This window comes from Ctenopharyngodon idella, chromosome 24 (genome assembly GCF_019924925.1).
Source record: "Ctenopharyngodon idella isolate HZGC_01 chromosome 24, HZGC01, whole genome shotgun sequence".
Taxonomy (NCBI): domain Eukaryota; kingdom Metazoa; phylum Chordata; class Actinopteri; order Cypriniformes; family Xenocyprididae; genus Ctenopharyngodon; species Ctenopharyngodon idella.
The window spans coordinates 28,706,617-28,734,555 of record NC_067243.1 but is presented as its reverse complement, the minus strand read 5'-3'; the positions used below and the strand labels follow the sequence as shown (position 1 = coordinate 28,734,555).

The window sequence follows — 27,939 nt, the reverse complement described above, 5'->3', positions numbered from 1 at the left end:
GTCATCTATGGTGAAGCAAACATGAACGGCAGACATCCAAGCAGCAGTTTAAAGGGAAACCAAAGACCGCTGCAACATCTCTTGCATTGACTCAGACATTAACTGTGTAAATACAACACACTCCAAGAGTAAGGATCACTAGCTAGGTCACTAATAAGCAACCAAACCCATAGTAGAAATGTCTGTCAAATGGCGACTCCCATAACACAGGGAACTCCATGGTAGATAGAATGCATTTCCATGGAAACAGCCATCACTAAAAGCATCCCACAAATGCTCCTCAATCCACACTACAATGAAATAATGTAACCCTGCATGGCACAAACAAACAGCCCACATCACGGCTGAATACTCCTACCTCTCGGACATTCACACGGTGCGCCGGAAATCCTGTAACTCCGTCACTGACGCTAGGCAGACGCACTTCTGCATAATGTCAATACTGACGCTTTTATATTCCACCAAACAAGAGCACAATTAAAACCCGCCCCCTCCACATCTATCTGAAAAGGTAGAAACACTTCTACAACCACACAAAATCATGATGGAAATCTATAGATCCCCAGTTGATTTAGCTTCAAAAGACATTGATTCATTAACTGGGAATTTCCATTGTGTTTGTTTTGTGTGGTTGTAGCAGTAGTTTCTACCTTTTCAACAGAAATGACCTTTATCAACTCTAGAGGTCCCATCCACTTGCATTATATGGACTCACAGAGAGGAATTATTTCTTTAAAAATGTTTGTGTTCCTCTGAAGAAAGAAAGACATTTACATATGGGATGACATGAGTGAGTAAATGTGAGAATTTTCCTTTTTGTGTGGAGTATCCCTATAACACATGATGAGGAGAGCATCAACTGTAGCACAAATGAAGAGTAAATGAGAGAAGAGTAAATATGACCTTACCTCTTCAATCTGAAAGAGTGCAGTCCTCAAAAAACTGGACTGTTCTGTACCACATTTCTCCTTGTGTAGGCGAACGTTTTGGACAACTTTTCTTTTACTACTGATCCGAAATCAGTCAGTAGCTCACATCATTTTTCAAGGCTTTCATCTGTTTCTCCAGTTGGATTAGCAGGGCAAAAGTTAACCTCTGCTCTCTTCGGTTTCTTCACATTTTTGGCTAGAAAGCATTTATCCCTGGCCTTGTTCTTCAGTGAATTAAGAGCAACTTCTAAAGTGTTACCCTTGTCATGTTATCACCTTGCTTTTATGACATGCTATTTCATTTGTGTTATGTACTGTATTTCAATAACATGGCCTCGCCCCCTTTGTTGTGTGTTCTCAGGGGCGGGGTTTATGTAAATTGTAGGGTTAGTGATGTCTCCAATCCAGGAAGAAGCTCGTTGTAGTCCCTACCAGCCGTTTGTTGTAGTCCTTAAACAGAATTCTTTAAAAGAAAATATCTCCCTTATATTTGTATTTGTAATAAAAATATGTTATTTGTTTGTTACAAAAATATTTGTAAATTGAATGTGTCTGGCTTCAGGTGTCATTCACTTCTGAAGACTTTGGGAAGAGAAGATACAATATGCTTATTCTTTGTCATTTATTTATGAGTGTTTCATCAACTTTGGGCACCTAATATCCCAGCGGTTGAATTTTATTAAAATATAACAGATATAACTTTTGTCTTTTTGTTATAATCCTTTAAGCAGACTATCAATGAGAAACAAGAAGTTAAATCAGACTTTATAAACATTGTATTTCAAGCTTGTCAATTCTTTGGAGCCGCTAAAGGGACATGGTGAAGGAAAACAAAATATGATGGGAGAAAAAAATACAAAATAAGTCAGTGCTTGTTTATTTTGGGAATTGTCTTTGAAATGTCTTTGAGAGTGAGCTTCAGTCTTCAGGATAGTGATTTAAATAGAGAGAGTCACTTTGCATTGTCACACATGCTTCAGTGCTCTGAGAGTGTTTATAGTGCTGTGAGTTTAACACTTCATGACTGAGAGCAGAACAGAACACAATCTTCATCATCACACAAGACAAAAGAACAACAATGAACAAAATCACCTTCTTCATCTGGACATTGATCTGTATATCAGGTATACAGTGAAACTCTGACTTGCTTAAAACTAAAATAAATAAAGTTTGTATATTTTATGAATATGATATCTATTTCTAATATGACACATCATTTTTTCTATCACTTATGTACTTTTAATTTAAATCCTATTCATTTCTCTCCAGGCTCCAGTGGACAGATCACAGTTACTCAAACTCCTGTAGTTCATACAGTCACACCAGGAGAAACTGTTGTGATGAGATGCTCCGCCAGCACTCCTTTAACAGGCTGTACTCCACCCTGTCTGTCCTGGTACTTACAGAAACCTGGAGAAGCTCCTAAACTCCTGATTTATAGAGTGAACAGCCTCCAGTCAGGAACTCCATCTAGATTCAGTGGCAGTGGATCTGGCAGTGATTTCACTCTGACCATCAGTGGAGTCCAGACTGAAGATACAGGAGATTATTACTGTCTGAGTTACCACAGTGGTGGAGTGTTCACACAGTGATAAAGAGTGGTACAAAAACCTCGGTCAGTCAGACGTCACAGTGATGCACTGATACAGCTGAGAGATACTGTAGCTGCTGATGGAGGATCACAAACAACACAATGGTGTATCAAACCTTTCAGTGACTTTATTTATTATGATTTATTAAGTAAACATGTAACATACAATCTTATATTCTTTACTAAACTGGACTAAAATCTGGAGAAAATGTGAGTGGTGCTCATCCCTGCAAAACTTTACACTACAATATTATCTGTATTATTTACTGTTGGAAAGTCAATTCCTTTAATTGCACTTCCATACTTCACCACTAGAGGGTCACATGTCTTTAATATAAATTAATTTTACACACCTTTCCTTTAAGACTGTGGCTGCATCCAAAATCACATACTTAGTAGGCCAAAAACAGTATGTGACAAAAGAAGTGTGTCTGAATTCACAGTATTTATAAAAGAACAGGCCAAAAGTACTGAGATGATCTGCTACTTCCGGTGAGATTCTGAAGTGTGCATCTGATGGACACTTTACTATCCCATGAGGCCACAGGAGAAGAATTATATAAATTGTACTTGAATTATAAAGCACTGAATTATAAGCACAACATGAACAAAAGAGATTCAGTATCATTGAATGAAATACAGAAAGTAGCAACATTTAGATTTTTTTTCTGAATGTTTAGATCATATAATCATAAAACACTTTGTAACACTTTACTTAAACCCCTTATAATGCATTTAATTTTATTTTTTAATGCACCTTATAATGCACTGATCTCATGAATAATTGTAACCATATTTGTAATACATTTTAAAGCTTATTAATTGAACACTCTTTTAGAAACTATAATAACTTAAATCAAAGCGATTTCAGAATCTGCAAATATTACAATGCATTTTAACTTTGGTTATAATTATTTATGAAAATATATAATGAATTATAATGTACATTACGAATATGTTTATAATGCTTTATACATCAGCACTTTAAGTTAATGTTACCAAGTATTTTTGATGAATTATGTATTTTAATACACATCATCATGCATGTCTGATACTGTGAATAATGTAACCACGTTATACCTCATAATAATATAATCTATTCATTGTCACGACTTGAGAAAGTGTAATGCATTAAAACACGACAAACAACCAGTTTCAGATCTAACAAGGAATCTAGAAATATTATAATGCATTTTATCTTTCAATACTTTATGACAAGATATCAGGCATTATAACATGCATCCAAGTAAGGCATTACCACAATATCTAATACTAATTATAATTAATAAATGTTGTTCTTGTGTTAAAAATCTAAATTATATTTGTTTAAAAGGAAATAAATAGACCGACTTACCGAGCACCAGTTTAGTTCCTCCACCGAATGTGTACCACAGTGATACAATCTAATGAAACGGTCGTACAAAAACCTCTATTCCACTCGAGTGAACACAAACTCCAGCAGAGAGAGAGAAACAACACTTCAACACACTAATATTAGAAGAAACTCAGATCTTCTCAACACTCAAACATTCAGTTTGGATGAAATGCTTCTCAAAAAGGAAAAACAAACACACTTTTATTCAAAATGTTTATCACTTGAAAAAGTGTAACTATTTTCGTGATCATTTGAAGAGTTTATTGATCTCATTTACAAGAGACATTATTCATTTTGACTTTATATCCTATATTTCTCATTCATTCTCTTGTCGTGTGCTGATATAACACTGTTTAAAGAAATATATCTGATGATCTGTGACCTCTGAGGTGACCTTTGACCTCTTTTATCATGGATGATGTTGTGGAGTTTCTCATAATGATCTTCTGTTGTTCATATGAAGCTCAATCATCATGATTCACAGAAAAACCTGCAGCTTCAGACTTCAATCTTCAGTCAAAATGTGCTCAAATAACGAGCCCCTGCCCTTTTTCAAAATGAACCAAAAGTGCCCCTCACAACAATCATCATTAATGATATTGTGGTCAATAAAAAAAAAAAAAAAAAAAAAAAAATATATATATATATATACACACACAGGGCTTGACATTAACACCCACCAACCCGCCAAATGTGGGTAGATTTCAGCTGTGGCGGGTAAGACAGCCACTTTGGCGGGTTGAATATAATTTCAGCTTACAGCCTAATCAAAGGTAGCCAATTAAAATTACAATCAAGACAAAATTACAATCCAATCACAATTCTTTATTGATTAACTTGCAGTTAGTGAAGGTGGAATCGCATTGAATGACAACAGAAGCTCTCTCTCTCTCGCGCGATCAGATCTCCTTGCGCCTGAATAGTCAAATACACGCACACACAGAGATGTCAAAATGTCCATCGTCTGGAGTATCTCGCGTGAATACAGTCGGTTATGGCTCAAGTGGATGTAAACAGGTGGGTAAAAACTGGATATGTGTCAGTATATTATGCAGGAGGTCTAGATGCTGCTGTAGACCCTCTTTAGTGGGAGACAGCAGCACCAGATCATCAGCAAACAGGAGGAATTTGACTTCAGTGTCTAGTAGAGTAAGACCAGGTGCTGCAGACCGATCCAGAGCCCTCGCTAACTCGTTTATGTATATATTGAACAGTGCAGGACTTAAGCTACAGTCATTGTAAACTTTTGAGGTTTTTGTAAAGTATTGGATAGTAATAACTCAAGAGTTACTACATCCTTCTAAAGGAACTACTAATTATCTGGATCAGTATTGTAAAGTGAAGATCATGGAAACCCACTAGTTATTACTTAAGTTATACCAAATACATCAGAAGGAATTACTGTACAAAAATGTACAAAAACCTCAAAAGTTTACAATGACTCCAGTAGTTATCAGAGAGTTATCATGTTTCTCACTTCAGAATACTGATCCAAATAATTAGTAATTCCTTCTAAAGGATTTGGTAATACTTCAGTCATTACTAGTGGGATACCATGACCTTCACTTTAGAATTAATTATACATTATGCATCATTACTACATTAATTATGAACCTATATAGTAGTAGTTCTCTGGGAGGTTTGAAAAAACAGTAGTTACTGATTAGCTAACAGTGAACTACCACCTTCAACTGAGCACTGTTACTTACTAATTCATTAATCAGAGTTTCTTGTTAGTTACTAGAGTGTTAATAATGCATTACTCATTTGTTCCTGTGTAGTTATTCATTAATGAAGGATCAGTATTCTAGTATTTCTAGCAGTACAGGTATTCTACAAACACTCTATACAAGTATTAAATAAAGTAAACATATTAAAAAGTTGTTTGTTCAAGGCAATATCAGCAATAGTTCTGGTGCCGGAGAAGCTCTTCAGCTGGTCACGAAGCAGCATCTGCAGTAATCTTCACATTTCAGCCTTTTCTAGACAATCTGACCTCTTGAGGTCATCTTCTTTGGATTTCCCCTCATAACTTAAGTCTTGAGGTGTCATGAGCTCCAGGAATTTTTTCAGGACTCGTCTATATAAAGCCTTTTGCCTCCTTTGTTCTCAGACGTCTCCCATGTCTCGTCTTGCAAGACATCATCTAACGGTAATTATCTGCTTTTCTACTTTATTTAGCAAAGCTCTTTATAATACATGTTTTTTGTTTTCTCTATTCTACCAGCATGATCTTAATAAATGCTTAAAACAGCCAATCACATGCTTTGCAACAGAGAGAAACTGATTCCCTTTTGCTGAAGGTTAAGAGATTGAAGAAAATGAAGAATTTAAATGCATTTACACTTAAGAAAATACGTGTCCACAAAAGAGGACAAATAAAAGAAATGATCTTGCTCAGTGCAAGTAAAACTTGTGAAGTTAGTTTATATATCTTTAAATATTTGTTTTTACAATATATTGTGACCTTTAATTTGGAGGAAGAGAAACTGGGGGAGGGACTTTATTGCGTTGGATGTGTCAGTGTCACTTTGCTCACATCTGATTGGTCCAATTTCGGTTTGAGATCTCTTATCCAGAACATAACCTGCCCGGAGCAGGTTAGCCGTGGAGCGTAAGTTACTCTGGCGGTGAACACCGCTAGAAGCCAAGTTACTGTCATGGTACCTAAAACCCAGGATTGGCGCAAACTAATCTGAAATTTGCCTGGCTAGCCAGCTAATTCATGGTACAGGCCCCAGGTTTATTTGTTTGCCACCATGAAATGCCATTTTTACAGCCACTTGTTTTTCCTGAATGTGATGTTAATTCCTGTTCAAACAGTGTGTGGTTATAAATGAATACATTTGTATGTAAACTGAAGTGTGAATTGTTCATTAAAACCATATTAACTGCAGCCGTTACATTGTCTCTGACTGAAATGAGTAGAAATAGACATTTAACTGGCTTAGAATCTTGCTGTACATAAAGCAAGATTGATTTGATATTGTTTCCACCTTAATTCAATGTTAAATAGGTGATTTAATTAAGGTTGAAAAAACATTGATTTTACAACCATGTTGATCTATTTTTCATCATTGAAATAACATTATTTCAGGGTGCAAACCTGATGAAAAATCAATTCAAAATTCAACGTTGATTCAATGATAATTTGTTTAATGCATTAACATTGATTAAACGTGGATCCAAGGTTGGTCTGCTATCTGGGGACGTTTCTGTAGAATGACCCTACAACTGGGTGATCACAGAATGAGTAGCAGTCGTGTTCTGTCACGCACAGACAGCCCAATCAATTCATCATAGAACAAAATTACCATCCAATCACAATTTATTATCGATTAGTGAAGGCAGGATAGGCGGAATCGCGCTGAATGACAGACCAGATGCGCTCTCTCGCGCGCGCGCTGTCTCTCTTTCCTTGCGCGCGATCAGTTTTCATTACGCCTGAATGGTCAAATACACACATAGTTGTCAAAATGTCCATTGTATGGAGTATCTCACGTAACTACAGTCGGTTATGGCTTAAGTTGGTGTAAACCGGTGGGTGAAAACAGGATATGTGTCAGTATATTAAATATTACATCCATGGATTCGGTCTTAAAGAGACAGTAGCCTAATTAAATATTTGTCTGTCATTAATGTTAATAAAACAACAAAAGATGTTAAATAGATGTATACATGGTAAATAAACCTGCTGTATCTGAAAAAAACAAGTTAATTTAATTTGTATCTTATATATATATATATATATATATATATATATATAGATAGATAGATAGATAGATAGATACATATATATATAGTAAAATATAAAAATATGGTCATATTGGCCACCCCTTGCTCACCCGTCCCGTATTCCACCATGAGAAATCTGGTCACCCTACGCTCACATAGTTCACACGAACTCAAAAACTTGCGTACACGAGCTGAGACCTGACGCGAGATTTGATCGTATCCACCGCTCACATCCATATTAATAAATACCAAGTTTTGTGTGGAAACGACCGTACGCCCAGTTTTCTGTCGTACGTTAATTTTGTAAATGAGGCCCTTTGTGTTTTAGAGCGCGGCCACACGGAGACGCGTTTAGCTGTATATGTAAAAAATTTATCGTATCGGCGTTTCGTCCAGACGGATCCGGCGATTTGGGAGCCTGAAACCGCTATTTTTTGAAACCGTGTCCCAGAGTGGATAAATCTGAAAACGACACCCTTGTGTTTTTGTGTGAACAGCCAATCCGTATATTTAGTGAAACGATGATGTCCCTAGTCAGACATCGCTACGTCACGTAACAGCAACAACAACAACAATAGCGGATTACATGCTTGTGCTCGTGCTTGATAACTAAGTTTTAAGCGCAGCTTTGAGTCAAGAATTGTTTTACTCTCAAGTCAGTTCTTAGCAGAGTTCTTGTGAGTAATTCTTAGAGGCTTGATAAATACGGCTCTGTTCTGTTTCAGTTAATTCACTTCCTCTGTGTATTTAAACCCTGAGTTCTCCTCTGTTCTTCATCTTCTACTGAAGTAATGTTTGTTTCATTAAAGGTATCTTCATTGTGCATTCTGCTCTTTTTAGATCGTTTATACATGCTAACTGTGAAAATATCCTATATTTCTCATTCATTCTTTTATCATGTGCTGATATAACACTGTTTAAAGAAATATATTTCATGAGTTGTGAAAACTGCTACATTCCTCCAAAGCACAAGAGAACATGATTTAAATAGAGAGAGTCACTTTGCATTGTCACACATGCTTCAGTGCTCTGAGAGTGTTTATAGTGCTGTGAGTTTAACACTTCATGACTGAGAGCAGAACAGAACACAATCTTCATCATCACACAAGACAAAAGAACAACAATGAACAAAATCACCTTCTTCATCTGGACTCTCACACTGTTTGCTCAAGGTTTGTGTAATGCAGCTCTACAATTATTCTCTTGAAATATTAAATGTTTATAATTTTAGATAAAAAACTTTTAAATTTATAATTTTATTTATTTATTTACTACTTCTTCTTGTTCTTTCTTTCAGAGTGTAGAGGACAGTACACTGTAACTCAGAGTCCATCAATAACAGCAGTTCAACCAGGACAAGAAGTCAGAATAAACTGTAAAACCAGCAGTGCAGTGCATAGTGGTAGTTACTTACACTGGTACTTACAGAAACCTGGAGAAGCTCCTATACTCCTCATATATTATGCAACAAGCCGTTATACTGGAACTCCATCTAGATTCAGTGGCAGTGGATCTGGCACTGATTTCACTCTGACCATCAGTGGAGTCCAGACTGAAGATACAGGAGATTATTACTGTCAGAGTTGGCACTATCTAAACAGTAAAGATGTGTTCACACAGTGATAAAGAGTGGTACAAAAACCTCGGTCAGTCAGACGTCACAGTGATGCACTGATACAGCTGAGAGATACTGCAGCTGCTCATGGAGGATCAGAAACACAATGGAAATGTTTCAAATGCACTCTTGATCATGTGATATTTCTTAAAGAGGCCACATAATGCTCTTTAACATGTTCCTTTAGTGTATCTGTAGGGATCATCCATAAGCCCAACAACAGAATCCAAATGTGTGGGTGAAGGTATAATGCATGAAGATCTCTTACTTGAGCTTCTGTAAAGTTCACTTTATTTAGTCTGACTCCAGTTTCGAAAGATTATTACATTTAAACTGTGTTTCTAATTAAGAGCTAACCATATATATATATATATATATATATATATATATATATATATATATATATATATATATTAGTTATGTATTAATTTAGATATTTGATTTACTGGGTATCCCATACTTTCAGTTATTCGTTCATAGGGTACTTTGATGGCTTGGGTAGAATATTTCCTTAACCAATCCCCTCTAACCGTCAGTCTGCTATGAGCGACAGATGGAGAGGTGCGGTAGATCCTTTTCTTATTTAGTTTTAATAGCCTTGTTAAGACACACTCTGTGAGTTTAAATCTAGACTAAAAACACAAAATCTCTTTAACCTGGCATACACATAACACATTATCAGTTTGCAAATATTAAATCAGTAGGAACTGGGAACACTTCCCAGAACACCCGATGTACTTGGTACACCATAAGAGGAATGGCATCAATGCTAATATTAGTCTCTCTGTTTATTCTGAGGTTACCGTAGTCAGCCAGATCCGATCGTGTCATCTAGACAATTTCTGGAGAAGGCCTCGCCGACACGACAGCCAGAGGCACAGATCCTCACAAAGACCACAAGAACCAGACAAGTCCTCCACACAGACCTCTATGGCCAGCTTTGTCTCCATACTGGCGTGATGAATCTGATCCAAAAGAACTGGATGAAATATTTTGAATGCTTCCGATCCATAATCCAATTACTGGCTTGTAATGAAGCCTGAATCATAATCACGCTGCGTTCTTTGGAAATGTCAAGCTCACTGTATTGCATTCACTTATCCTGAGCCTAACAGAAGTGCATTTGTCCATTGCACAGGTGATTATGATGGGCTCCTGCTTGGAGACAGGGGCTATATGGAGACAGGCAGCATTTTATGACAATGTCCCGACCACAAACCCGTTACAATGCAGCTCCAGACAGGACAAAGGCACACACTGAAATGACCTTTGTGAACTGAAGGGAAGATTTCAGTGTCTGAAAAGTCTGATGGTTGCACCTGACAGGGTGTGTGATGTTACTGTTGCATGTGCCATAGTCCTCAACACTGCCAGCATCAGAAAAGAGAGGACACTGTGGTGGAGGTGCAGCCTGATGATGAGCTCCAGCCAGCGCTCTTGGACCAACCTAGTGACAGAGCTGCACAGGACAGAACTGTGCAACACCATTTTAATTATTGACCTTGAATAAAAGACAAGACAAACATGCCTAGGCCCATGTGCATTTTCCCCCCTTACTTTGGACAGGACAGTAGAGAATAACAGGAAATGGGGTGGACAGAGGGGAACAGGATTGGCAAAGGATCTCAAGCTGGGATTTGAAAATTAAGTCACCAGAGACACAGTGGAGTTATATGTCAGTGCACTAACCACAGGGATATCAATGTTTATTGTGCATTTTATTTCACTTTGAACACAGATGATTACAAACTGTTGCACTTTTTAACTTTTTAATGTAAAAAGATGAAGTTACTCCATATTCCACACTTGTCTGGTTCTTGTGGTCACTACTAGCTGTGAGATATGTGAGCGGGCTAATTCCAAGCCACATATCGTCACTTCTTGTTTGTTGCTGCCGCGCTGTTTGAGTTAGAGCTCCGTCGAGTTGATTCCTAATTGCTTGTTTTTTTCTTAAAATCAAATTTATAACCTACCATTCTCTCTTTTACGGCGGGGGAACACATCCCCGACACTATTTTATATAAAAAACACTCGGATTGCCTGATAGCGACTACTAGCTGTGAGATATGTGAGCGGGCTAATTCCAAGCCACATATCGTCACTTCTTGTTTGTTGCTGCCGCGCTGTTTGAGTTAGAGCTCTGTCGAGTTGATTCCTAATTGCTTGTTTTTTTCTTAAAATCAAATTTATAACCTACCATTCTCTCTTTTACGGCGGGGGAACACATCCCCGACACTATTTTATATAAAAAACACTCGGATTGCCTTGATATCGCTAGTTTTATCCGACTTCTCGAACATTCGCTACTAGCTTTAGCCCGTTAGCAATAGCGGCGTGGTCACACTAGCGTTTGTACTCTTCTCACTCACAATATTATTGTTCATCAATACTAATGGCGGGCGTACCGAATGTGTCTCTATCTTTGAGTGCAGGTGAGGACACGTTCGAGCTGCATGCGGTGCAGTTGGAGCTGGAGGCCGTGGAACGACAGATCCGGACCCTTCTGGAGAAACAGGCCGAGCTACGGGAGCGGCGAACAGCGCTGGAAACATCCCGTGCTGACGCTCACCAATCCTCGGTAAGTTTGCAGCGCGATATTAACATTCCTGCTTCCTCTACGCCGTGTACTTCTCTGCACAGGGCCCGAGAACCCAGAACGCGTTCATCCCAGCCCTCGTTCACTCTGGCGCCGTCACACCAGGGACCTTGGGTTCTTCAGCAACGGAAGGCGCGAGCCAGGCCTCGGACCAGGACCTCTCCCCCTCCGCCGCCCCCGGTCTTCGAGGTGTCGACGAGGAACCGCTTCTCCCCTCTTCGCGAGGCAGAACGAGACGCCGTGGTCATCGGAGACTCCATCGTCCGTCACGTCCACGCTACCACAACCAAAGGTAAGGTGCGCAGTCACTGTTTTCCTGGTGCTCGTGTCCTCGATGTCTCTGCGCAGGTTCCCGCGATCCTGAATGGCGCTGAGAGCATCGGAGCTGTTGTTCTGCACGTGTGGGTGAACGACACCAGGCTGCGGCAGACGGAGGTGCTGAAGCAGGACTTCAGGAGCCTGATCGAGACGGTACGAGCCACATCGCCCGCGACGAGGATCATCGTGTCCGGACCGCTTCCGACGTACCGACGTGGACATGAAAGGTTCAGTAGATTATTTGCTTTAAATGAATGGTTAATGTCTTGGTGTACTGAACAGAAGCTGCTCTTTATAAATAATTGGAATCTTTTCTGGGAGCGACCTAGGCTCTTCCGTGCTGATGGCCTGCACCCCAGCAAAATCGGAGCTGATCTTCTGTCGGAGAACATCTCCAAGACGCTTCGCACCGTATGACTAGTAAGTCAAACCTCAAATCACAGTCTGTGTTCTACCCACTTAATTGATAGAAATGTGAGTGTAATACAGTCTATAGAAACTGTGTCTATTCCCCGAATAGTGAGGTTCAACTATAAAAATAAAGGATCTAGAAAAAATCTGATCGTGATCAAACCAGAAATTCGCAAAATTACCGAACAAAAACAATTTCTAAAGCTAGGGCTACTAAACATTAGATCGCTGACACCTAAGGCGGTTATTATAAATGAAATGATCACAGATAATAGTCTTGATGTAATTTGCCTTACTGAAACATGGCTTAAACCAAATGATTATTTCGGTCTTAATGAGTCTTGTCCACCTGGCTACTGTTATAAAAATAAATGCCGTCCGGTTGGCCGTGGCGGTGGTGTTGCAACAATCTATAGAGAGATTCTTAACGTTACCCAGAAAACAAACTACAGGTTTAACTCATTTGAAATTCTCGTGCTAGACGTTACACTCTCAGATATAAATAAAAAGTCGCTACTATCTCTTGCTTTGGCTACTGTTTATAGACCTCCAGGGCCTTATGTTGATTTCCTAAAAGAGTTTGCAGACTTTCTCTCAGACCTATTGGTCAACGTTGATAAAGCGCTGATTGTTGGAGATTTTAACATTCATGTAGATAATACAAATGATGCGTTAGGGGCTGCGTTTACAGATTTACTAAACTCGTTTGGGGTCAAACAAAACGTCACTGGACCCACTCACCGTCTTAATCATACACTAGATTTAATTATATCACATGGAATCAATCCTACTGATATAGAAATTCTACCGCAAAGTGATGATATCACTGATCATTACCTTGTAACATGCGTACTGCATACTGCTGATATTTGTCAAATTGCACCGCAATATCGACTAGGTAGAACAATTCTCCCGACAACTAAAGATAAATTCACAAATAAACTGCCTGATCTGTCTCACCTGCTCATTGTACCCAAACACACAAATGATCTTGAGAAAATGACTAGCAGTATGTGCACCACTTTCACTAGTACATTAGATACTGTTGCACCGATGAGATTAAAAAAGGTTAGAGAGAAAAATACTGTACCATGGTACAACAATATTACTCACGCTATCAAAAGAGAAACTCGTAATCTAGAACGCAAATGGAGACAAACTCGTTTAGAGGTCTTTAGAATCGCGTGGAAAGACAGCTCGTCCCGTTATAGAAAGACTCTAAAAGCAGCCAGGGCCGAGCATCTCCGCAAACTCATAGAAAATAACCAAAACAATCCAAGGTTCTTATTTAGTACAGTGGCTAGATTAACACAAAAACAGACATCACCAGAACAAAACATTTCATTACAGTTTAGTAGCGATGACTTTATGAATTTCTTTACTGAAAAAATCGAAAGCATCAGAAATACGGTTGTAAATGTACAACCCTTGACAGAGTTTTATGATTCAGCCTCAATTATCGTCCCTCAAGAACAGTTGCAGTGCTTTACAACTATAGGACAGGAAGAGCTAAATAAACTTATCACAGCGTCTAAACCAACAACATGTTTATTAGATCCAATACCCACTAAACTACTGAAAGAATTGTTACCTGTAGCAGAAGAGCCTCTTCTCAATATTATTAACTCGTCTTTATCTCTAGGTCACGTTCCAAGACCGTTCAAGTTAGCAGTTATTAAGCCTCTCATTAAGAAACCACAATTAGATCCAAATGTATTGGCAAATTACAGACCCATTTCAAATCTTCCATTTATATCGAAAATATTAGAAAAAGTGGTGTCGGTCCAATTGTGCTCCTTCCTGCAAAAAAATGCTATCTATGAAAAATTTCAGTCAGGATTCAGGTCTCATCATAGCACAGAAACTGCGCTCGTTAAAATTACAAATGACTTACTTCTAGCTTCTGACCAAGGCTGTATCTCAATACTAGTGTTACTTGATCTCAGTGCTGCGTTCGACACTATAGATCATAAAATACTCCTAGATTGACTACAGAATTACACTGGTATCCAGGGACAGGCATTACGGTGGTTTAGGTCGTATCTATCAGACCGTCACAATTTTGTTTATTTAAACGGGGAAAAATCTAAGATAACAATAGTAAATTATGGAGTGCCTCAAGGATCTGTGTTAGGCCCTCTGCTATTTTCAATATACATGCTGCCACTTGGTAATATTATAAGAAGACATGGAATTAGTTTCCACTGCTATGCCTATGATACTCAATTATATATTTCAACACAACCAGATGAAAACTCTAAATTATCCAATCTGACAGAGTGTGTTAAAGAAGTAAAACATTGGATGACTAGTAATTTTCTTCTATTAAATTCAGATAAGACTGAAGTATTACTTATTGGGCCAAAAACCTGTACACAGAATCTCTCAGACTACAATTTGCATTTAGAAGGATGTACTGTTACTCCATCCTCGACAGTTAAAGACCTGGGTGTTATATTAGACAGCAACTTGTCCTTTGAAAATCATATTTCATATGTTACAAAAACAGCCTTCTTCCACCTCAGAAACATTGCTAAGATACGGAATATGTTATCTGTTTCAGATGCAGAAAAGTTAGTTCATGCTTTCATGACGTCTAGACTAGATTACTGTAATGCATTACTAGCTGGTTGTCCTGCTTCCTCAATAAACAAGCTACAATTAGTACAAAATGCAGCTGCTAGAGTTCTTACCAGGTCAAGAAAATATGATCATATAACACCAATTTTATCATCTCTTCACTGGTTACCTATTAAGTTCTGTATCGATTATAAAGTACTGCTAATGACCTATAAGGCTCTAAGTGGTTTAGCTCCTGTGTACTTAACCGACCTTTTATCGCCCTACAATCCTTCACGCTCTTTAAGATCACAAAACTCTGGACTTCTGGTTGTACCTAGGATAGCTAAGTCCTCTAAAGGAGGGAGAGCGTTTTCACATTTGGCTCCTAAACTCTGGAATAGCCTTCCTGATAATGTTCGGGGCTCAGACTCGCTCACCCAGTTTAAATCTAGATTAAAGACACATCTCTTCAGCCAAGCATTCACATAATCCATCTCATATCAGATCAATTGCACATGACTATCTTTGCTTAATGTTATGAACAGCAGCTATGCTAATTATTCTCCATTTGCTTTTCTGTTTTACCTCGGGACGCCCGTCCCGAGGTGACTAGAGAGTACATCAGTTTCAGTTTGGATCCAGCCTCTTAAGAAGACCTCAGATGACCAACACTTTGGAAGAGACGGCGCCAACTCCTGCGATGACTTCAGAAGATGCAACATCTGGATCAACACGCACATTCACATTCTATAAATCCTAATTATTGTTAATATGTAATTCATTTTTCCAGGAGCTCTTTGCTTCTACCTCCAATTACATTGCTAACAGTGATTGTATGTTAATCGCCTAAATTATTACATTATTAGCTAACTGCAGTCTCCAAATTGTAATGTTGACATGCATTCTCTGTAAAGCTGCTTTGAAACGATATGTATCGTGAAAAGCGCTATACAAATAAATGTGAATTGAATTGAAATTGAATTGAATTGCTTGGGAAGTGGAAAGAGTTATGGTGTATTATCTATAACTGAAGTATTGCAGTATGTACCAGCATCTCTTCTTGTTTTAACCACTTTTGTGTTCCCTGGTGTTAATAAGGTTTTGGAATTTAACAGCCAATCCCAGTGCTGCCAGTCAAGTATTCTACTATCCATATATATATATATTATATCTTTTTTCAAGCAACACATGAACGCCTTATCTCAGATAACTCAATCCAGCTATACTAGTTAAATTCACATGTGTATTTGAGAACCTAACTAGCCACAACATAATTAGCGAGATTAGATGATCTTGTATTTGGCATTTGATCTCAGAAGCGCTTTATGAAAAACAGAACCAGGAATCAAAGAACATGAGAAACAAGAAAACACACTGTGTGAAATACTGTATCTTACAATGTGCTGGACTTTCTTCTTTCCAGAAATACAGTAATTTCAACCGTGTTTTTAAGCATCTCTTTTTATGTTCAAATACCAAAAGACATTTTAAAGTTCAATAAAAAAACAACTGTATTTCTCTGAGATGAACTGCACTCTCTAAATGAAGTTCTGCAGTGTAGAATGAAACTTTTATTGTTGCTTCTACTGATTCACACAGCCTGATCTGATGAATCTCAACTTGATCATGATGAACAATTGCAGAATTAACAGTGATTAACAATAAAACATTAGAATGTTTATATTCTAATATACTGGACAATGTATAATAATCCTGTACATGCTAAACTCATCTCTTTATGCTACAGTTTGCAGTAAATGTTCACTGTTCTTAAGGGGGCATTTTCACGCGTGTGTATATGTATATATATATATATATATATATATATATATATACTGTATATACATTAATTCATTAGTGCTGTACCTCATAGCCAATCACCTTCTCCTCAATGAGTCTTTCGTGGATATCATGAGTAAAGGTGACCTGAGAATCATGACTCCTGCCTCTGTGCTTTGAAATTAGTTACGGATATGATTGTGAATGTAATGCTGATGACTTTGATGCCATCCCTGATCAGTCTGACAGTTGAACTGAGTTTGTTATGAACTGTAACATGACGACACATTCAGTCAGCTGCAGTATCTCAGTAAAGGCTGTTGAACTGAACTGTTAGACGCTCCATTACTGACACTGCAGTTCCACACAGTAGAAGAGCACAGTGTGTTTTAATGCTGCTGGAGCTCATGGATGTTGTTCAGTACCAGAGAACTGAGAAATCTTCCACCCTGAACACTGATATTGTGTCATTCAGAAACACAATTAAACCAAAGAGCTGCTGCAGTTTATTACATCAACTAATAATGAGCCCAGAACAGTGTAGAATGAATGATAGAAAGTGTTCAGTGACCTTACAAAATATTAATAATGACCAAATCAATAATATACAGGATTCTGTCAATAGACTTCAGAAATTTGTGTATAATTGTTTGACATGTTTCACAACACGAGGAAGTTGTTGGAAAATGTGATTGTGACTGATCTACAGTCTTCAGGATAATGATTTAAATAGAGAGAGTCACTTTGCATTGTCACACATGCTTCAGTGCTCTGAGAGTGTTTATAGTGCTGTGAGTTTAACACTTCATGACTGAGAGCAGAACAGAACACAATCTTCATCATCACACAAGACAAAAGAACAACAATGAACACAATCACCTTCTTCATCTGGACTCTCACACTGTTTGCTCAAGGTTTGTGTAATGCAGCTCCAATTATTCTCTTGAAATATTAAATGTTTATAATTTTTTTTTTTTTTTTTATAATTTATAATTGTAATATTATTATTATTTTCTTCTTCTTCTTCTTGTTCTTTGTCTCAGAGTGTAGAGGACAGTACACTGTAACTCAGAGTCCATCAATGACAGTTCAACCAGGACAAGAAGTCAGAATAAACTGTAAAACCAGCAGTGCAGTGTATAATGGTAATGACTTAGCCTGGTACTTACAGAAACCTGGAGAAGCTCCTAAACTCCTCACATATTATGCAACAAGCCGTTATACTGGAACTCCATCTAGATTCAGTGGCAGTGGATCTGGCAGTGATTTCACTCTGACCATCAGTGGAGTCCAGACTGAAGATACAGGAGATTATTACTGTCAGAGTGAACACTGTCCTAGTAGCTGTGTGTTCACACAGTGATAAAGAGTGGTACAAAAACCTCGGTCAGTCAGACGTCACAGTGATGCACTGATACAGCTGAGAGATACTGCAGCTGCTCATAAACACAATCACACACAACACTGATCACAGACAAACACTAATAACACTAGATCATCTAAATAAACATAAATTTGCTTAAAGCTCATCAGTATTTTTGTATATAACATGAATATTTTGTTGATGTGATCATGGCTTTTATTCCAGTAAGGACTGTTATTGTTTTATTAGTGTTTCATAGTAAGGACTGATTGCCAAAACCAGTTTAATAATATGATTGTCATAATTTAATTACATTTTTATATTTTTTTATAGGATGATTGTAGTGATGTTTTCATTTGTTGTATGTAGAGATTGTGGATCTCTTCTGTTGTGTTTGTCTCTTCTCCATCTTCACTCTCAGTGTTTTTCATCATCTCTCTGTTCCACATGATGTTCACTTGAGTTTCTCTGTAAATTATATTCAATGATCTGAATTCAATCCAAACATGTTCTCAAGCTCAACTCTTCAACAGTGAATGTAAGCCACATCTTCAAATCTCACACCACTGAATGATTTACTGTCAGAGACTGGGTTGCTCTCCTCAAATATGTCTCAACATCGTCTCCAACTTTTCTCAGATTTGCCAAAGTCTGAAAAAGTCCATTTAAATTCGTACAAGGCCAAATGACACAGAAATAAACAGAATTACACTATCCACATCATTCCCAACATATTTCCAAACATCCCACAATTAATGAAGGATCAGTATTCTAAAGTGTTACCAATACAATTAGTATTTCTAGCAGTACAGGTGTTGTACAAACAGTATTAAATAAAGTACACATTAGTGTTGTAGTACTCGAGACTTTGATCCCTTTGCACTCTATGGACAAACACATTAGTTTTATTTTAAGATATATCTTTTAATATATAATATATATCTTTATTCTTGTAAAAACAGAAGCTTCATAAAGTATTGAATGAAAATGTCTCTGAAACATCAGTGTATTAGTCCAATATTGCATTTATTTCACTTCAGCTGTGATAAAGTATGCAAACGCAGCACGAGCGTCACTACGAGAAGCAGAAAGTGTCCGACTTCACGTCTCTGTTTTCAGCTCCTCCCCGCCTGCACACGGATACTCTCACCGATCGGTTACATCCAGCCGCAGCCGATGACGAACACACCTAATGATATGCAGATGACGTAATGCAGAGTAAAACTAGGCGTTGTAAGCTCCATATATGGTGATTTCGGGGAGGAGACGGGGTGGAGATTCATGTATGCACAATCTTCCGCTGACTGGGTTTGATAAAGGGATTTTTGCGCAGGTTCTGGCGTACCGATGGTTTTATAAATCTGAAAACTTTTGAATTAAATTTAATTAAAATTAAAATAATATTATATAATAATAAGTTTAAAACATTCTGGCTGACCTCCCAGAGTTAAGGCGACTGTTATTTTAGAACGTTTCCCTCTATTGTTTCCATGACGACGCGTCATGCTTGTCACGTGACACACCGCGCCCAGCCGGCCACACTGTATGACAGATGTATTGCTTTTCTCACCATGTCATCAACTATCTGATATTCTGATTCTCAAATATGTGCAAGTGAGTGTTTTGTCATTTAAAAACCTATATAATGATCTTAATATTATATAACATGAATTCATCCATTTGTCCTGAGCTTTATAGTTTCTTACACAATGTGTATCTGATATGAATAAACGTTGCGTCGTTGAGTAGTTCACACATAAAGATTGGCGAGCGCCGATCACTCGCTGATTTTCCCCCGATCACAGTCCGACCTGTCGGCGAGCTCGTTAACTTGCAAATCGGGCTTAAAATCCTGTAGTGTAAACTTGGCCTTAGTTTGGTTTCCCCTGTTCCTGTTTGCCTGTGTTCTCATTCATTGTTAGTTCCCTTGGTTACTGATCATTCTCTAGTTTGTTTCCATGGTTTCTAATTAAGAACACACTGTTCTGTTTCAGTTAATTCTCTTCCTCTGTGTATTTAAACCCTGAGTTCTCCTCTGTTCTTCATCTTCTACTGAAGTAATGTTTGTTTCATTGAAGGTATCTTCATTGTGCATTCTGCTCTTTTTGGATCGTGTATACATGCCAAGTGTGACAATATCCTATATTTCTCATTCATTCTCTTGTCATGTGCTGATATAACACTGTTTTTTATTATATAAACACCCTCCAGTCAGGAACTCCATCTAGATTCAGTGGCAGTGGATCTGGCAGTGATTTCACTCTGACCATCAGTGGAGTCCAGACTGAAGATACAGGAGATTATTACTGTCAGAGTTTACACTATCCAAACAGTAACTGGGTGTTCACACAGTGATAAAGAGTGGTACAAAAACCTCGGTCAGTCAGACGTCACAGTGATGCACTGATACAGCTGAGAGATACTGCAGCTGCTGATGGGAGGATCACAAACAACACAATGGTGTAAAGAAGAACTGCAGTATTCAAGTACCAGAGACTTTATTTATTATGATGTATTAACCTCTTAACCCGCACCGGCCCGTGGGTGGGCCGCAGTGTGACGTCATAACATTTACACTTAATTTTTTAACACTTTTGGCCTTAATATGGTACCATTTGAAAGCTTAGATTCTCAGCTTTACATAGAATATAATGACTTTTGTGTTTATGTTACTGCAGCTGCTGATGACAACACAATGGTTTATCAAACCTTTATTTTAGACTTTATTTATTATGATTTATTAAGTAAACATGTAACATACAATCTTATATCCCTTATACTAAACTGGACTAAAATCTGGAGAAAATGTGAGTGGTGCTCGTCCCTGCAAAACTTTACACTACAATATTATCTGTATTATTTACTGTAGGAAAGTCAATCCCTTTAATTGCTCTTCCATACTTCACCACTAGAGGGTCACATGTCTTTAACATAACCGAGATCTACACACCTTTCCTTTAAGACCGTGGCTGCATCTAAAATTACATTCTTCACATTCTCTATATAGTAGGTCAAAAACAGTATGTTACAACAGAAGTATGTCTGAATTCACAGTCTGAATGTTTCTATGATAAAGTCTGTATGGTGTCCTGGTGGCCTGTAAACAGTAGCCAGCACAAATGTCAAACAGGATCGTACGCTAGACAACATTACATAAAGCACCATCACTTCGAATTAATTATATTTGAAAGACTTCTGAGTAATACTGAAGATAATGACAACATGGCAGATGTAGTACGTCCAGATTACATTCATACACACTCATACTATACAGAACATACTTTTTTAGCGATCGTGAAGTAATTGATCAAAATAAGTGCTTACTGAAGAGAGTATGTGATTTCAGATTAAGATTACTTTGTCACACTACATGATATTTGTGGAAGTGTCAGTGAATTTCACATGATGGTTGATTGTTTATTATTCATTTATGTTAATATATTATTCTGACTCATTTCAGAGAATAAAGTGTGGACAGTGAAACTCATATTTGATCATCAGGTGATTCTGTTCCTCTCAGAATAGAGCAGCTCCATCAGCAGATGTTCAGCGTCCTCACAGGAGCTTCATGTTACTGGAATCCACTGCTTCTCTTGTTTCTGGAGATACACTGGGAAAGTTCAGATAACACCTTGTTATTACTAAAAGGAACAATAAATAAATAAACCCATTTCACCACAAGTCTGATGTTGAAGAAACAGTCGTGTCTGACTCAAATAATTACTGGAGATCAGGTTATAAATGGAGATGAAGCAGTCGCAGGTTTAGTGTTTGTTAACAGCGGGGTTTGTCGCCCACATTACAGTAAGGATGTGTTTGTTTCTGCTAGATGCAGTTGTTTTTTACTACAATAAAGGACAATGAAATGTTTATCTGTTTCATATCCTCTTCTTTCTTTTTCTTCTTTTCTTCCTTTTTCTTCTCTTGTCTTTTTCTTCTCTTCCTCGTAATACACACCAAAGTTTAGGAAAACCTGCATGATCCCAAAGCGACTGTGGAAATTACTGAAGCACATCTGATAAAAACCTGCTGAGATACACATGATCATTCATTCATTCATTCATTCATTCAATTTTTTTTTGTTTGTAATTTTTGGAGTTTGAAAGTGTGATTTTAATATGACCACACCACAACCATGAATGTTGGAGAATTATTTTCTGAAGAAAGTTAGGGATTAATAGGGAGAGGATGAAGGGGAAGGGAAAGGGATGATAGTCAGGTTGATCTGAGTGATTAGGACCCCGATACAACCTGGAAAGGAAGAGAAGAGGGGATGATACGGATGGTTGAATGGATGAGAGAGAGGGAGGGGAAGGGAGGGTTCAAGAGAACAAGACAAACAGTACTGTAGGATTTGAGAAGTCAGGTGATTGGTTGAGGTGCGACCCCGCTCCTGAACCTCAGCTAACTAGTTAACTCCCTTAAAGTTCATAGATATTTGTAACACAGTTCATTGTTGCGGTGCAGTGCACAGGTGACGCTCCTTAGCAATCACTCCAGCGGCCTGGTGCTGTTCTCTCACGGCTCTCGCCCCGCCCTGCTCGTCACAACATTATTCTGATATAGTAAATAGTATGTATGTAAATTTCACATTATGTAGCAGAGACCTGGTCACATGAAGCCTCAGACTGAAGGAAATGCAAATTCCCAGCTGTACAGTAGAGGGCGCAGCTCAAACAAACCTTTAGGCTGTGCTGCCATTCTGGATTGCAGAAGAATAGGATACAGGAGAAGAAAGTTCAACACTCTTACTTCAGCAATAAAACTTAAAAAGAAATACATTTCAAGATTGCATTTCACTGTTTTTATTCATTTTGAGGAATACTGACTCTGATTTTGTGTAAGTGAGATGAGTAAATGCATATTCACATTTAGTCTATACAATAACCATCATTCACACACAACACCTCTGCACTTTATTTCTCTCAACATGAGGACAGGAGAGCTGTCAGTCAATACATGGAAAAACAAGTAACTTGATTAACTTATTTGAAAAAAATAAAAGAAATTTTGTTGTAAATTTAAAAGTAATGCGTTACTTTACTAACTACTTGAAAAAAAGTAATCTGATTACTAATGTTACACCCAACACTGATCCTCAGTGTCTCAGTGGTCAGAAAAAAAAACTAAAAAACTACTAAACTAACTAAAACTAGCATTAGTCAGAATGTAAATGATCATAGTGTGACTCTAGTGTATGTTAGTTTGTCTGTTGTAAATCCTGCCCACTTCTTTGCATTGTCACACATGCTTCAGTGCTCTGAGAGTGTTTATAGTGCTGTGAGTTTAACACTTCATGACTGAGAGCAGAACAGAACACAATCTTCATCATCACACAAGACAAAAGAACAACAATGAACACAATCACCTTCTTCATCTGGACTCTCACTCTCTGCATTCAGGGTAAATATCTTGTATAAATATCTTGTAAAATAAACAACCACATCTCATTTACAGTCCAATAACCATTAATGACTAAAATATGTTAATTTCAGAGAGCTGGGGACAAGTGACAGTGACTCAGAATCCAACAATAAAATCCATCAAACAAGGAGAAACTGTTACAATCAGCTGTAAAACCAGTCAGCCGATTTCTGGCTGTAATGACTGTGTGTCTTGGTATCAGCAGAAACCTGGAGAAGCTCCTAAACTCCTCATTTATTACATAAGAAGCCTTCAGTCAGGAACTCCATCTAGATTCAGTGGCAGTGGATCTAACTATGGCAGTGATTTTACTCTGACCATCAGTGGAGTCCAGACTGAAGATACAGGAGATTATTACTGTCTGAGTGAACACAGCATCAACAGTAACTGGGTGTTCACACAGTGATAAAGAGTGGTACAAAAACCTCGGTCAGTCAGACATCACAGTGATGCACTGATACAGCTGAGAGATACTGCAGCTGCTGATGGAGGATCACAAACAACACAATGACAATGTTTAGCAAAGTTTCTAAAGACTTTAAAGGTAAATGTAATATATAAGATTTAAATACATTCTCTTAACCCAGTTTATTGTTCATTGACTACTCTTAGTATGCCATTCATAGGTTTATTTCCCCTAAATGTGTAAACATTGAAACTCCCAGGCACCATCAAGACATTGAGAGCGTCCGCTCAGATCCGTCAATCTCTTTACAGATGAGACCATGACTGACACGTTACATGTGAAAATACCTTCAGTTACAGAGTGAAGGCCAAAATTCACTGCATTTAGACCCACAAAGATCAATCAGGTCTTGAACGTGTCAAGGCAAACAGGGCATTGGATCCTCCAACAGCACTGGCCCTCCAATTCTGAACGGGGAATTAAACACAAAGTAAAACACAAACAAACACACACTTTACACAATATTCATACACATATCTGTAAAAGCCTTTAATCAGCTCGACATGTGCCTCCAAAAAACAAACAAAAACACAACAACAACCAAACCTGTTCTATGCAGTCAATGGGGCGCTGCGTCCGACAGCAGGAGCAACCTGGTTTACAAACTAAATGAACCACAAGCAAATTCAAAATAATTAAATATATTAAAAAAAAACAAAAAAACAAACAAACAAATGATTAAATCACAATACAGTTTCAATCCCTGTTGTACACCCCCTCAAGGCTTTGATTTGAGTTGATACATATCACAGTTCAAAATTAGGAGTAAAGTAGTAATAGTGCTGATCTGATGGTCCGGTCCAGCAGCACAATCACACAGGCTGATCTCACACAGCTCCAAAGATTGATCCCAGAAACAATATAACGGCCACGAGAACACAGTTTGATGTCCAAGCAGTCATCTATGGTGAAGCAAACATGAACGGCAGACATCCAAGCAGCAGTTTAAAGGGAAACCAAAGACCGCTGCAACATCTCTTGCATTGGCTCAGACATTAACTGTGTAAATACAACACACTCCAAGAGTAAGGATCACTAGCTAGGTCACTAATAAGCAACCAAACCCATAGTAGAAATGTCTGTCAAATGGCGACTCCCATAACACAGGGAACTCCATGGTAGATAGAATACATTTCCATGGAAACAGCCATCACTAAAAGCATCCCACAAATGCTCCTCAATCCACACTACAATGAAATAATGTAACCCTGCATGGCACAAACAAACAGCCCACATCACGGCTGAATACTCCTACCTCTCGGACATTCACACGGTGCGCCGGAAATCCTGTAACTCCGTCACTGAGACGCACTTCTGCATAATGTCAATACTGACGCTTTTATATTCCACCAAACAAGAGCACAATTAAAACCCGCCCCCTCCACATCTATCTGAAAAGGTAGAAACACTTCTACAACCACACAAAATCATGATGGAAATCTATAGATCCCCAGTTGATTTAGCTTCAAAAGACATTGATTCATTAACTGGGAATTACCATTGTGTTGGTTTTGTGTGGTTGTAGCAGTAGTTTCTACCTTTTCAACAGAAATGACCTTTATCAACTCTAGAGGTCCCATCCACTTGCATTATATGGACTCACAGAGAGGAATTATTTCTTTAAAAATGTTTGTGTTCCTCTGAAGAAAGAAAGACATTTACATATGGGATGACATGAGTGAGTAAATGTGAGAATTTTCCTTTTTGTGTGGAGTATCCCTACAACACATGATGAGGAGAGCATCAACTGTAGCACAAATGAAGAGCAAATGAGAGAAGAGTAAATATGACCTTACCTCTTCAATCTGAAAGAGTGCAGTCCTCAAAAAACTGGACTGTTCTGTACCACATTTCTCCTTGTGTAGGCGAACGTTTTGGACAAACCTTTTGATCCGAAATCTATCAGTAGCTCACATCACTTTTCAAGGCTTTCATCTGTTTCTCCGGTTGGATTAGCAGGGCAAAAGTTAACCTCTGCTCTCTTCGGTTTCTTCACATTTTTGGCTAGAAAGCATTTATCCTGGTCTTGTTCTTCAATGAATTAAGAGCAACTTCTAAAGTGTTACACTTGTCATGTTATCACCTTGCTTTTATGACATGCTATTTCATTTGTGTTATGTACTGTATTGCAATAACATGGCCTCGCCCCCTTTGTTGTGTGTTCTCAGGGCGGGGTTTATGTAAATTGTAGGGTTAGTGATGTCACCAATCCAGGAAGAAGCTCGTTGTAGTCCCTACCAGCTGTTTGTTGTAGTCCTTAAACAGAATTCTTTAAAATATCTCCCTTTGCTTTGAACTTTGAGCATCGTAACTTTGCAGATGTTGTTTATGCTCAAACAGCAACATTACACACTAACTAAAGTAAAAAAAGTCAAATCATAATCAACCACCCCTTTAAGAAATGTGCATTGTGCAATAAATAAATACTCCAAATAAAGTTTAATCATAATTTTATATCAGTAAGTTCTAAATGATATGTCAATAAATATGTTAATGGATTTGAAGGATACTTAGTTTGAAATAAATGTATTTTAAATAGATTTTGGTATCCACCTTATTCCTACGCCCATGAAGCTTTGTGCGAACTATGGGTGTAACTTCTGTTAAGCTGTAAACAGTCAGTGAAAGACTCGCTCTATGAAAGAAATAATACGTTTTTTTTTTTTAACTGGGTACGAGATGACATTTTTCTACTCACCCTTCAACCAACGAACATTAAAAGGACATTTAAAAGTGTAAAAGCATCAACAAGGTACTTTCAACAGGCCATGAAAAAGCAAGATTCTTTCCACAGAAATAACGGACGGGTTAAATATAACTTTAGTGATATATATCTGTATTATGTAATATACGTTGCCTTTATAAAAATGTCCATGAACTTCAGCATTGCGTGATACTATTTCAAAGTACCATCATTTTTACAGATAATAAATTGTATTTACCTGTGAAAACAAACCTAGAAAGAGACGTGAGGCTTTGAGGTGAAAAACGAGAGATTCTTCGTTCATTCCAGTGAATTATTAATGGGATATATCGTACATTATATCGGAAGAACAGACCACAAATGTGCAGTATATGTTGTCCTTTTTCATACTATTACAGCGGCATGAAAGGGACAAAAGAAAATAATCACGAGGATAGAAAGCAGCGACTGAAAAGAGCTCTTGCCATAGATATTCGTTATAACATGTTACGTTAAAATACCAAGCGTTACGTAATTCTCATGATGTCTGAATATAAAACATGAAAGAAAAATTGACAGCTCATTCAGTCAAACTGACAGATAAGCTTTATTTGTAGGGCAACCTTATGATTTGAAACGATTAATTTCAGTCTTTTTAAACGGAAGTTCCCCAAACCGGAAGTGCAACCCATAATTTGAAACGCAGTAGGCTAGTCAGGAATAAGGTGGATAGGGCCAGCATGGGAAGTGGGAGTGCTGTGGACCAGCTACACCAGCACAGTTTTTCTTGACCAGTTAGACCAGCACTAAACCAGTATGGACCAACATGGCATTCATGCTGGTTTATGCTGGATTTTTCAGCAGGGTGAGTTGACATTATCGTCCCACTCTCTTATCTGTCACCTTCCTCCAGTGCATTAAGTATGGAGGTGATATTAATATACTTCCCTCATAATTCAGGAATGGGTGAATTGTCAGAGCAGAAAGTGGACTTTGTCGCCATTAGAGTCCCACTTTCTTATCTGTTGCCCCTCCAGCACAAGTCAGTGATAGTGTAGACGTGGAGCTGAACTCTACAGGCCCTTCAGGAGC

The 27,939-nt window shown here is 38.0% G+C and overlaps 1 protein-coding gene, 1 long non-coding RNA gene and 1 gene segment (V, D, J or C); 2 read left to right on the top strand and 1 right to left on the bottom strand.

Moving 5' to 3' along the window:
• Positions 1-27,939, top strand: part of LOC127506802 (immunoglobulin kappa light chain-like) — a 339,850-nt gene that overhangs the window by 15,751 nt on the left and 296,160 nt on the right.
• LOC127506925 (uncharacterized) overlaps positions 1-27,939 on the bottom strand; it is a 69,413-nt gene that overhangs the window by 12,573 nt on the left and 28,901 nt on the right. The gene's annotated exons all lie outside the window — the stretch shown is intronic.
• On the top strand, positions 11,274-16,102 carry LOC127506781 (uncharacterized). Of its 3 annotated transcripts, none has more exons than XM_051883613.1 (2): positions 11,274-12,579; positions 15,813-16,102. In XM_051883613.1, exon 1 carries the CDS (start codon positions 11,638-11,640, stop codon positions 12,574-12,576), a length of 939 nt encoding a protein of 312 aa, XP_051739573.1. In that variant the 5' UTR covers positions 11,274-11,637; the 3' UTR covers positions 12,577-12,579; positions 15,813-16,102. The 3 variants fall into 3 exon arrangements, with proteins under 3 accessions (XP_051739573.1, XP_051739572.1, XP_051739571.1); XM_051883612.1 differs by having other exon boundaries at positions 11,275-12,579; positions 15,758-16,102; XM_051883611.1 differs by having other exon boundaries at positions 11,284-12,579; positions 15,746-16,102.

Excerpts from the sequence above, each read along its gene's own strand:
- LOC127506781 (XM_051883613.1), top strand. The coding sequence starts at position 11,638 with ATGGCGGGCGTACCGAATGTGTCTCTATCTTTGAGTGCAGGTGAGGAC.